This window comes from Rhinichthys klamathensis, unplaced genomic scaffold (genome assembly GCF_029890125.1).
Source record: "Rhinichthys klamathensis goyatoka isolate OS25496 unplaced genomic scaffold, OSU_Roscu_1.1 h1tg000244l_1, whole genome shotgun sequence".
Classification (NCBI taxonomy): Eukaryota; Metazoa; Chordata; class Actinopteri; order Cypriniformes; family Leuciscidae; genus Rhinichthys; species Rhinichthys klamathensis.
Window position 1 is genome coordinate 431,001 of NW_026606766.1, and position 13,183 is coordinate 444,183.

The 13,183-nt window shown below is 37.6% G+C and overlaps 1 protein-coding gene across 4 annotated transcripts in view; it reads left to right on the forward strand.

The window, feature by feature from the left end:
* pbx1b (pre-B-cell leukemia homeobox 1b) overlaps nucleotides 1-12,825 on the forward strand; it is a 94,819-nt gene extending 81,994 nt beyond the window's left edge. For 2 of the 4 annotated variants that reach the window (XM_056266066.1, XM_056266067.1), the window contains exons 7-10: nucleotides 1,884-2,043; nucleotides 5,407-5,519; nucleotides 7,076-7,165; nucleotides 12,390-12,825. In XM_056266066.1, coding sequence (XP_056122041.1) covers nucleotides 1,884-2,043; nucleotides 5,407-5,519; nucleotides 7,076-7,165; nucleotides 12,390-12,482 — 456 coding nt within the window. In that variant the 3' untranslated portion in view covers nucleotides 12,483-12,825. The remainder of the gene's footprint in view (nucleotides 1-1,883; nucleotides 2,044-5,406; nucleotides 5,520-7,075; nucleotides 7,166-12,389) is intronic. The other 2 variants (XM_056266068.1, XM_056266069.1) reach the window with 1 other exon arrangement.
* The last annotated feature ends 358 nt before the right edge of the window (nucleotides 12,826-13,183 follow it).

Here is a 13,183-nt window from a genome sequence, read left to right on the forward strand (position 1 = left end):
AACGTTTGGGGTCAGTATGCTTTTTTTTTTTAAGAAATCAATACTTTTATTCAGCAAGGATGCATTCAATTGATCAAAAGTGACAGTAAAGACATTTATAATGTTACAAAAGATTTTTAGGTTACACTTTATTTTAAGGTGTCGTCCTTGTTACAGTGTTACAGTTACTACTATGTGAACTACTACTATAGGGTTAGGTTTAGGGTTAGTTAGTTAGTTGTATATACGTAATTATGCATAATTTATAGTAATTACTATAAAGAATTACATGTAACGTGTAACAAGCACACTGTAAAATAGTGTTACGGATTTAAATTTCAAATAAACGCTTTCCATTCATCAAAGAATCCTGAAAATAATGCATCACAGTTTTGCAAAAATCTGACGCAGCACAACTGTTTTCAACATTGACAATAAAATTAATAATCCTGAGCATCAAATCATCATATTAGAGTGATTTCTGAAGGATCATGTGACACTGAAGACTGGAGTAATGATGCTGGAAATTCAACTTTGATCACAGGAATAAATTACAGTTTAAAAACATATTCATGATTGTTATATTATTTCACAATATTTCTGTTTTTACTGTATTAATAAATGCTACCTTGGTGAGCAGAAGAGACTTCTCTCAAAAACAGGAAACAAATCTTTCCGACCCCACACTTTTGAACGGTAGTATAATGTATGTATTTGCGTATATGTGTAACATTTTTTCCTCATTGTAAATGTCTGTGTCTAAAAAACAGTTTATGTTTAAAGGGGTCATATAATGCCATTTTTGTACAAGCTAATATGATTCTTTAGGGTCTAAATTAAAAGTTTGTAATATACTTTAATTAAAAATTCTCATTAGTATTGTAAGAAAACACTTATTTTACCTGGTCAAAAACAGCTCTGTTTTCAGCACGCCTTTTCAGTGCATATGCCTTTAAATGATAATGAGCTTTGCTCACCCCGCCTCTCTGTTCTGTGCGTACACCGTTTGTAACACAATAACACAATAACCATAACGCGCTGTTCAGTATAAACATGGAATTATGAATTATATTGAGAACGTCATACATAGAAAACATGCCGTAATGTACCCTAAGTGTAAACCTTAGACTCATTCATCGTGAAGCGTGCTGCTAGCGATTTGCAAAGATTAATATATTAATATAAAGTTTAATAAAACGTTTCACTCACTTCAGTTCTTCTGGAGGTTCAGCAGGAACACGAATATCTGGTACCAATCCTTTTTAGCAAAGCTTCTTAGCAAATCCAGCTTTATACTGATCCTCCTTTATAAAGCAGTCTGGTGTGTGAAATGATTCGCGCAAACATGAGAGCATTGACGTTGCTCGTGTGGAATATTCCCTTCGAAAACAAAACTCAGCCACTGCGTCTTCAGCGGTTCGGATTTAGGAACATTAAAATGACTGTGTTTGTTATTACACCCAAGTACAGAACACCACAATCGCTTAGACGCCATTCTGCTCATAGACAGTGCTCCAGCATATCAACAATGACCGCGCCGGTCCGGTCCGTGCAGACTATGATTGACAGCTCCCTCATGTGCGAGGGCGGGTCTGTGTTGAAACGCTCCCGTCAATCAACAATCGTGGGAGGGGCGTCCGTTTTATTGACGTCACAAAAACGAACGGCTCGATTTGAGGCAGGGGAAAACATATAAGGAGATTAAAACAAAACCACTGGATGGATTTTTATCATTATATGATGTTTGTGTACAGGCACTGCCAACACACATTTCAGTACAATCAACTTGTAAAAGTGCATGTACCATTATATGACCCCTTTAATAGTCCATCATGATTTGTATCCATGAGGTTCAAGAGGACACTGTTTAAAATCACATGTCTTGATGATGTTTTTGTCGGCAGGTGTCCAACTGGTTCGGAAACAAAAGAATCCGATACAAGAAGAACATCGGAAAGTTCCAGGAAGAAGCCAACATGTACGCCGCCAGAACGGCTGTGAGCGCAGCGAGTGTGTCCACACACGGCAGTCAGGCCAACTCACCATCCACCCCGAACTCAGCAGGTGAGACCAGAAACCCGTCCCGAGTCCCAGGATCCCTGATCAAGTCAAGTCAGCTTTATTTATATGGAGCTTTTTACAATACAGAGTGTTTCAAAGCAGCTTTACAGAGATAACAGGAAAATAATGCAACAAAGATTGTGTCCAGAAGAAAATAGCGTCACAGTCCAGCTTAAGCAAGTTCAGTGATGGTTCATTTTTGTTGTAAAAAAGGTTATTAATTTAGTTCATTTATATATATACAGGTCCTTCTCAAAAAATTAGCATATTGAGATAAAGTTCATTATTTTCCATAATGTAATGATAAAAATTAAACTTTCATATATTTTAGATTCATTGCACACCAACTGAAATATTTCAGGTCTTTTATTGTTTTAAAACTGATGATTTTGGCATACAGCTCATGAAAACCCAAAATTCCTGTCTCAAAAAATTAGCATATTTCATCCGACCAATAAAATAAGTGTTTTTAATACAAAAAAAAAAAGTCAACCTTCAAATAATTATGTTCAGTTATGCACTCAATAGTCGATACTTGGTCGGGAATCCTTTTGCAGAAATGACTGCTTCAATGCGGCGTGGCATGGAGGCAATCAGCCTGTGGCACTGCTGAGGTGTTATGGAGGCCCAGGATGCTACGATAGCGGCCTTAAGCTCATCCAGAGTGTTGGGTCTTGCGTCTCTCAACTTTCTCTTCACAATATCCCACAGATTCTCTATGGGGTTCAGGTCAGGAGAGCTGGCAGGCCAATTGAGCACAGTAATACCATGGTCAGTAAACCATTTACCAGTGGTTTTGGCACTGTGAGCAGGTGCCAGGTCGTGCTGAAAAATGAAATCTTCATCTCCATAAAGCTTTTCAGCAGATGGAAGCATGAAGTGCTCCAAAATCTCCTGATAGCTAGCTGCATTGACCCTGCCCTTGATAAAACACAGTGCACCAACACCAGCAGCTGACATGGCACCCCAGACCATCACTGACTGTGGGTACTTGACACTGGACTTCAGGCATTTTGGCATTTCCTTCTCCCCAGTCTTCCTCCAGACTCTGGCACCTTGATTTCCGAATGACATGCAAAACTGAGCAACAGTCCAGTGCTGCTTCTCTGTAGCCCAGGTCAGGCGCTTCTGCCGCTGTTTCTGGTTCAAAAGTGGCTTGACCTGGGGAATGCGGCACCTGTAGCCCATGTCCTGCACACGCCTGTGCACGGTGGCTCTGGATGTTTCTACTCCAGACTCAGTCCACTGCTTCAGCAGGTCCCCCAAGGTCTGGAATCGGTCCTTCTCCACAATCTTCCTCAGGGTCCGGTCACCTCTTCTCGTTGTGCAGCGTTTTTTGCCACACTTTTTCCTTCCCACAGACTTCCCACTGAGGTGCCTTGATACAGCACTCTGGGAACAGCCTATTTGTTCAGAAATTTCTTTCTGTCTTACCCTCTTGCTTGAGGGTGTCAATGATGACCTTCTGGACAGCAGTCAGGTCGGCAGTCTTACCCATGATTGCGGTTTTGAGGAATGAAACAGGGTGGGAGTTTTTAAAAGCCTCAGGAATCTTTTGCAGTTGTTTAGAGTTAATTAGTTGATTCAGATGATTAGGTTAATAGCTCGTTTAGAGACCCTTTTCATGATATGCTAATTTTTTTAGACAGGAATTTTGGGTTTTCATGAGCTGTATGCCAAAATCATCAGTATTAAAACAATAAAAGACCTGAAATATTTCAGTTGGTGTGCAATGAATCTAAAATATATGAAAGTTAAATTTTTATCATTACATTATGGAAAATAATTAACTTTATCACAATATGCTAATTTTTTTAGAAGGACCTGTATATAGTATAGCCGCTCTGGAGAAAACCGTGATGTCATCATCCAGCTCAGTTCAGTTCTCATATAACGGTGTCAATGCAGGCAGATCAATAATATTATTGAATATTAAATTAAATGTCCCCAACTAAGCAAGCCAAAAGCCAAAGGCGACACAGGTGAAAAAATGTGACAGTGGCAATGAACCAATCAGGTGACAGAATGGAGAAAGAAAGAAAAAAGGCAGGGCTTTTTTGAGGACTGGCGAGGCGTAGGACTTTACCTCGTGTAGCGATGCTGCTGTAAAGCTGATTTCTTTAATGTAACTTTACTGCATGTCAAGCTATAGCCCACAGAATGAGTGCTGTGCGGATCACAACATGTATGGTCTCAGTAATTCTCTTTGTGTAACTCAGAGGACTTGTGTAGGTAAAACAAACAGCTTTTTGCTCTGTTAAAGCCATGAAAACATGTGTCTATAGAGTTAAGTGAGAGTTAATTCTACACACACAAAAAAAAAAAAAAAAAAAAAAAAGACTGAGGGAGAGACTAGGGGCGTCAATCCTTCAGATGACAAAGTAGTAAAAATACACTACTGTTAAAAAGTTTGGGGTCGGTAGGAAATACGTTTTTTTTTTTAAAGAAGTCTTGTTTGCTCATCAAGGCTGCATTTATGTGATTACAAATACAGTAATAAAAGTATAATATAGTGAAATATTATTGCAATTCAAAATAACTGTTTTCTATGTGAATATATGTTCAAATGTAATTTATTCCTGTGATCAAAGCTGAATGTTCAGCATCATTCCTCCAGTCTTCAGTGTCACATGATCCTTCAGAAATCACTCTAATATGATGATTTGCTGCTCAAGAAACATTTCTGATTATTAGCAATGTTGAAAACAGTTGCGCTGCTTCATAATTTTGTGGAAACCATGATACATTTTATTCTTTGATGAATAGAAAGTATAAAAAGAGCAGTTATTTCAAAGAGAATTTTTGTGACATTATAAAGTCTTTATTGTAAGTCTTTAGTTTATTGTAACTTTTGATCAATTTAATGTGCTGCATTAAAGTATTCATTTCTGTGGGGAAAAAAACATCTTACTGACCCTAAACGTTTGAACGATAGTGTACATTTAAAAACATGTTATGTATTGTAAAAATGAATCTTTTTTTTTTTTTTTCAGTGCAAAGAATAGTTTCACACATCTTTATGAGATATCAGATTAGAAATACATTGAGATGCAAATGATGGCTAAGCATATACATTTTAAATTGCATCAAATTAAATATGGCATCTGCTCTCAATTGGTCGATTATTATAAAATGATTAAGATTTCAATAAAAAAATCAAACTTGCACGAATCTGAGCTATGATCTGTGGCGTGGAGCTTCCTCTTGCTGCCAGCTGAATCTCTCCTGCTTTGCAACAGTTCTTCGTCTTCTTTACGGGCTGCTTTATGATCTTAAAGCTTATCTAACTATAACTCTTTGGAAGTTTTCAGACTCATTTTCTCTGGCTTATTCTGTCCCTCTCTGTCATGTTTGTGCACCTCTCAGGTTCTGCTGGCTCTTTTAGCATGTCAAACTCTGGCGATTTGTTTATGAGTGTTCAGTCTCTGAACGGGGACTCGTACCAGGGCTCTCAGGTGGGAGCCAATGTGCAGTCACAGGTACAGTGCCAATAAATCACCTCCGAGCAGCAACACACACACTGCAGTGTGTGTGTGTGTGTGTGTGTGTGTGTGTGTGTGTGTGTGTGTGTGTGTGTGTGTGTGTGTGTGTGTGTGTGTGTGTGTGTGTGTGTGTGTGTTTGAGTACACTTTATTTTGATGGTCCCCTTTAGACATTCTTTGACTATAAGTAACGTTGCTCCTACATGTCTGCTAACTCTCATTAGAGTAGAATAAGGGGTTCGGGTTAGTAGAATAAGTTGACATGTACTTGCAAAGTGACTTATAGTTAGTAGAATGTGTTTGGAGAGCATCAAAATAAAGTGTTAGCAGATATTAAGCAGTCTACTAATACTCGAGTCAGTTAACATGTAGTTGCAATATTACTTATAGTCTAAAGGGGACCATCAAAATACAGTTTTACCGTTTTTTAAAGTCAATTTGAAATGTTGAAAAAGATACCTTGTGAACGGCCTCTCTACATAGGAAGCTGACTGAATTTGAACCAGATTTGAAACACTTTACAATAGACAGCAACTCTAATAATGACTTCTGTTTGACATTAGCATGTTACTAACGAAACCAATGCATGGTACACACAAATATTGTGTAAAATAGGAACGTTTGATCATGAACTTCTCTATGAATACTTTTCACGAGAAATAAACAAAAGTTTGGGGTCAGTAAGATTTTGCATTTCTTTGGAAAGAAATGAATACTTTTATTCAGCAAGGATGCATTAAATTGATCAAAAGAGACAGTAAAGACATTTATAATGTTACAATTTCTATTTCAAATAAACGCCGTTCTTTTGAACTTTCTATTCCTCAAAAGAATCCTGAGAAAAAAACAAAAATCTGAAGCATCACAACTGTTTTCAACATTGATAATAATTATAATTGTTTCTTCAAATCATCATATTAGAGTGATTTCTGAAGGATCATGTGACACTGAAGACTGAATTGATGATGTTGAAAATTCAGCTTTGATCACAGAAATAAATTACATTTGAACATATATTCACATAGAAAACGGTTATTTTAAATTGTAATAATATTTCTGTTTTTACTGTATTTTGATCAAATAAATGCAGCCTAGGAGAGCAGAAGAGACTTAGCGATCTTAGCAACCCCAAACTTTTGAACTGTAGTGTAAGTATATTTTTAATCAAAGTTTCTCTTTTTTGGTTTGATGCAATGCATTCTGGGGTCTACCACAGTGCTACTGTAGAATTGAGGCATCTTATAAGGCAGCGTATGGAATATACACATCTTAAAATGCTGTCTAGGACTATAGGCAGCTCACTAGGTTTCAGAACAGAGCCGTAGAGACTGGCTTTGTAATGCGTTTTTTTGTTCGCATGTCATCTTGTGTTTGTACGTCTGTGTTTCATCGTGTTTTCTTTGTCTTTTATTGTTGTTTGCTTTCTTTGACCTTGCTTTCTTCTTTGACGTGTCGTCTGACTTTGCTTTGTTTGCGTGCGTCGCTTCATCCGACCTTGCGTTAGCGCTTTTTTTGTGTGCGCTCTGACCTTGCCGTGTTGTTTTTTGTTTCAGGTGGATACCCTTCGCCATGTTATCAGCCAGACAGGAGGATACAGTGACGGCCTCGCAGCAAACCAGATGTACAGTCCGCAGGGCATCAATGTAAGGCGAGAAAAAACACTTCTTTTTTTTCCCCCTTCCTCTTGTTTTGCCCTCTACCAATTATTTCAAAGCCATAGGGCTCAGAATGCCACTTAGTGGGACTTGTCTGGGAATCGTGGTCACTTAGTTGATTGCCTGTGTGTTGTGAACGCCACGGGCGGCGCTGCCCAGCGAGACGTGGACACGAGACCGGCCCGGGTCTGTCTGAACCCATCACATCCAATCAGATCGGCCCGGCACCTGCAGCCACACACCCCGCTGACGGGAACGGGGGAGAACAGGTGACACCGGCTGCAAATATATGAGTCCTCGTCGTGCCCCAGAGTCACCTGACCCTGATTATCCCCCAAAGGGCGGCAGAGAAAAACACTCTGCGGACAATCGAACGCTAAAAATAAAGCCGTGGTGAAACGCTCGTAGGAGGACATCCTGAGTGTATTCGGGAAGCGGGGGAACGGGAGGGGCGCTGCTGGCAACTTGGCGCGACGAGAAAATTCACAGCGACAAGCCGTGTGGTAAAGGGGAAAATCAATACGACAGACACACAGGGAGCGGAGTGTGGACTCGGGACAGCAATCCAAGCACATTGCTCAGATCAGGTTCCTGCCGAGCTAATGGGCTTGACAGCGAGCCGAGAACGAGAGGGGGGGGGGGTCAGCGTCTCTGTCCCGCTTACGTTCTGTCGCGCTTCGCTGGCCGTATGTTAATGAGATCATACGCGTTCGGGGGGGGATGTATGCAAATCCTGTGTTTTCCTGGATCCGTGTGGAGATCTGCGGGATCAGAGAATTGCGGGCTTGACTTTGATGTACAGACACCGAGAACGTTGCGAAATTCACATCGAGCTTTTTTTAGAAAGCATTCAATACAGGACAGTCATTTAGGCACAAAGCCGGATGATGAATTCATACTTAATTAAGCATACAATTCAGTTTGAAACATTTAAAAAAAAAACATTTATTCAGCAAGGATGCATTAAATTGTTAGAAAAAAATACATTTTATTGTTACAAAACTACGGAGCCCCCCTAGTCCCACTTTGTCAAAAAAAATTATTATAACTATCTCGTGGCCTCAAGATAGTATCTCTATCTTGAGGCCACGAGATAGTTATAATAATTTTTTTTGACAAAGTGGGACTAGGGGGGCTCCGTACAAAACAAATAAATGCTTTTTTTTTTTTTTTTTTTTTTATAAAAAACAAAGAAACAGCGCAACTGTTTTCAACATTGCTAATAATCATAAATGTTTCTTGAGCTTCAGATCATCATATTAGAGTGATTTCTGAAGGATCGTGTGACACTGAAGACTGGAGTAATGATGCTGGACATTCAGCTTTCACTGTTTTTCTTTTAATCAAATAAATGCAGTCTTGGTGAGCAGAAGAGACTTCTTTCTAAAACATTAAAAAAATCTTACAGACCACAAACTTTTGAATGATAGTTTTTAATATTATATAATATAGAAAAAGTCATTAAAATGTATTCAAACTTAACATGATTTACATTGTTAATGAAAATATTTCTTTTTATGTCCAAATCTTCTAACCATTAAATACTGCTTGTGTGAGTGCAGTCTCTATAAAAATTATTTTATTCAAGTTTTTACACATTAATCCTCATCCATAGAAATTCTTTTGTCAGTTTGATATTAGATATTATTTTTAAATTGGTAGCAAATGATTGCATCAATATAAAATGAATGCATATATCAGCTAATTTAAGACTTTGAATGTGGCTCGTTCGAAATATCGTTTAAAAAAAAACATGTACAGCCGCCCCAAAAATATTAAGTGACATTTATAAATGTCTGAATGTCATTGCGTTAGATAAGTTCACCACATGAACTATGAACATTTTCCACTAGCATTTCACAACCACAAAGAGGCACGATACACTGTTCTTGTACAGTGTGTGTGTGTCTTTCTTTGCAATTAATGACACTTGCTTTGATATTTTATTTTCTAACGCACTGACACTCTAATGCATTTTTATTGTGACTTAAGTGTAGATTAAATTAAACCGTACATTAAATTGAGTTTCTTTAAAGCATTAGTAGCGTAGCTTCGCTGTCTGTGAGATTAGTGATGGCTTCTGCTGCATGTGTGTGTTTCTTCCACATTTCTTTCCCTCTGTGTCCTTCCTGATTCCTGTTTTATTCTCAGTCTTGATTCTTTTCTCTTGTTGTTTCTCAGTATTTGTGTGTGTGTGAGTTCAAATGACAGCCGTTACACACACTGAGCTCTTACAGGCTGACTCCTGTTTTCTGAGGACCATTTCAGAGCGACAGAAACCTGTGCTGTCAACAAAACTACTGATAAAACTCTACTAGACAAAGGGTTTTCTTAGACTTTGTAAGCACTTACAAAAAAAGATTGTTTTATGTTTTTAAGAAGAATCTTTTACTCACTAAGGCTGCATTTATTTGATCAAAAACAGTACAAATGTGAAATATTATTACAATTTCAAAGAACTGTTTTCTATGTGAATATATGTTCAAATGTAATTTATTCCTGTGATCAAAGCTGAATGTTCAGCATCATTACTCCAGTCTTCAGTGTCACATGATCCTTCAGAAATCATTCTAATATGATGATTTGCTGCTCAAGAAACATTTCTGATTATTATCAATGTTGAAAACGGTTATATTTTTGTGGAAAGCGTGATACATTTTATTTTTCAGGATTCTTTGATGAATAGAAAGTTTAAAAGAACAGCATTTGTTTGAAATATAATCTTTTGTAACATTATAAATGTCTTTACTGTCAGTAAAAAAAAAAAAAAAGCATCCTTGCTTTTAAATTAAAAGCATAAATTTCTTTATTTTTAAAAGCACAAAAAAACAACTAAATGACCCCAAACTTTTGAACGGTAGTGTGTGAGTGAAAGTGTGTACACACACATCCCCAAAATGTTAAAGAATTTTGTCTGTTGCGTTTCATTTTTCACTGTTGGCAACTAAATCGTTGTTTCTGTCCATTTAAATCATATTCCAAAATGGAGTAAAATGGACTGAAATAATGGATTTGGCAACAACATATTGACTGACAAGCCATTTTCTTTCCTGATATCCTGATATTGTGATGATATTGTGATGATATCCTGATATTGTGATGATATCCTGATATCCTGATATTGTGATGATATCCTGATATTGTGATGATATTGTGATGATATCCTGATATTGTGATGATATCCTGATATTGTGATGATATCCTGATATTGTGATGATATCCTGATATTGTGATGATATTGTGATGATATCCTGATATTGTGATGATATCCTGATATTGTGATGATATCCTGATATTGTGATGATATTGTGATGATATCCTGATATTGTGATGATATCCTGATATTGTGATGATGTTGTGATGATATCCTGATATTGTGATGATATTGTGATGATATCCTGATATTGTGATGATATCCTGATATCCTGGTGATATTGTGATGATATCCTGATATCCTGATATTGTGATGATATCCTGATATTGTGGTGATATTGTGATGATATCCTGATATTGTGATGATATCCTGATATTGTGATGATATTGTGATGATATCCTGATATTGTGATGATATCCTGATATTGTGATGATATCCTGATATTGTGATGATATCCTGATATTGTGATGATATTGTGATGATATCCTGATATTGTTATGATATCCTGATGATATTGTTATGATATCCTGATATTGTGATGATATTGTGATGATATCCTGATATTGTGATGATATCCTGATATTGTGATGATATCCTGATATTGTGATGATATCCTGATATTGTGATGATATCCTGATGATATTGTGATGATATCCTGATATTGTTATGATATCCTGATGATATTGTTATGATATCCTGATATTGTTATGATATCCTGATATTGTGATGATATCCTGATATTGTGATGATATCCTGATATTGTGATGATATTGTGATGATATCCTGATATTGTGATGATATCCTGATGATATTGTGATGATATTGTGATGATATCCTGATATTGTGATGATATTGTGATGATATCCTGATATTGTGATGATATTGTGATGATATCCTGATATTGTGATGATATCCTGATATTGTGATGATATTGTGATGATATCCTGATATTGTGATGATATTGTGATGATATCCTGATATTGTGATGATATTGTGATGATATTGTAGCAAAGTTTGTTTGTGGGCGAGGAAGAAGAACACAGGGTCGGCGATACTGGGACTCGTACAGACTTTATTAACTCAGAATCAAAACAAAACAATAGGCGCGCACACAGCGCATTCACCGTAGTTTCTCTACAGCACAGCACAATTTCAATCAAAACTCTTTCCACGCTGGTTCAGCTCTCGGTGCTTTTCTACAACACTCTTTCCCTCGATCGCTGCACAAGTCCCAGTCCTTTCTCTCTCTCCCGCACTCTCAATCTGTGCGGCTTATATCCGTCTCTCCATGCCAATCACTGCAATCAGACACAGGTGTTCATCATCTGCACTTGAACCACTTACTCACCGCACAGCTTATTGACTCCTCTCTCACCACAGACTTCGCGAAAACCACGCCCCCCTCGTCACAGATATCCTGATATTGTGATGATATCCTGATATGGTGATGATATTGTGGTGATATTGTGATGATATCCTGATATTGTGATGATATTGCGATGATATCCTGATATTGTGATGATATTGCGATGATATCCTGATATTGTGATGATATCCTGATATTGTGATGATATCCTGATGATATTGTGATGATATCCTGATATTGTTATGATATCCTGATGATATTGTTATGATATCCTGATATTGTTATGATATCCTGATATGGTGATGATATTGTGGTGATATTGTGATGATATCCTGATATTGTGATGATATTGCGATGATATCCTGATATTGTGATGATATCCTGATATTGTTATGATATCCTGATATGGTGATGATATTGTGGTGATATTGTGATGATATCCTGATATTGTGATGATATTGCGATGATATCCTGATATTGTGATGATATCCTGATATTGTGATGATATCCTGATATTGCGATGATATCCTGATATTGTGATGATATCCTGATATTGTGATGATATCCTGATATTGTGATGATATCCTGATATTGTGATGATATTGTGATGATATTGTGATGATATTGTGATGATATCCTGATATTGTGATGTAATCGGTCCCTCATGCTGTGTGTGTTGTTCTCTCCGCCAGGCGAACGGTGGCTGGCAGGACCCCACCACCCCCTCCTCCGTCACCTCCCCCACAGAAGGACCCGGAAGCGTTCACTCCGACACCTCCAACTGATCCTCCACACACACACACACGGACTCTCTGCATCACGCCACACGCTCTTCCCTCCAGTGTGTAAAGGACTTTTGTGAACACAACAGATCATCATCATCCCTCATCTTCATGCTACCTCTCTAAACATCAGTGTCTGCAAACCAAGACAATAGACTAGACAGATCAACCCGTTCCAGAAATAACTCAATGCCTTCGTCCTCACAACAAACATCACGTTATGTTTGAAACATTTTGCAATTTTACCATAGTGCCAAAATACTTTTATACATCTCTTTAGTAACATTTACACAACAGATTTTACATTATAATTAGACGTATTATGCTTGAAGAGCAGTTGATTGGGTTCACACTGCCTCTGAGCTGAAGTCAACTTCACTTCTGTTTGTCTAATAACCTTTAATAATCTCCTGAATATTTAGAGCCAGATTTACCAAACAGGGCAAATTAGCGTGAGAGCAAAATCCCCAAAAGTGTAAAGTTCAGTGCGTGATCTACTGACGACACACAAATGAAAGCTCAGACGCAGCGGATCATTTCCATAATGACCAACACAATCTACCAAGAGCAGCGCATATTACCATCTGGTTAAAACATGCTATTGGTAAATAATGGCGCAAATACCAGTAAATTGACGAGCGCAAACCTTAGTAAATCACCTTGCATGATTCATTTAAACGCTCTCATCTCATAAATTTTGCGTC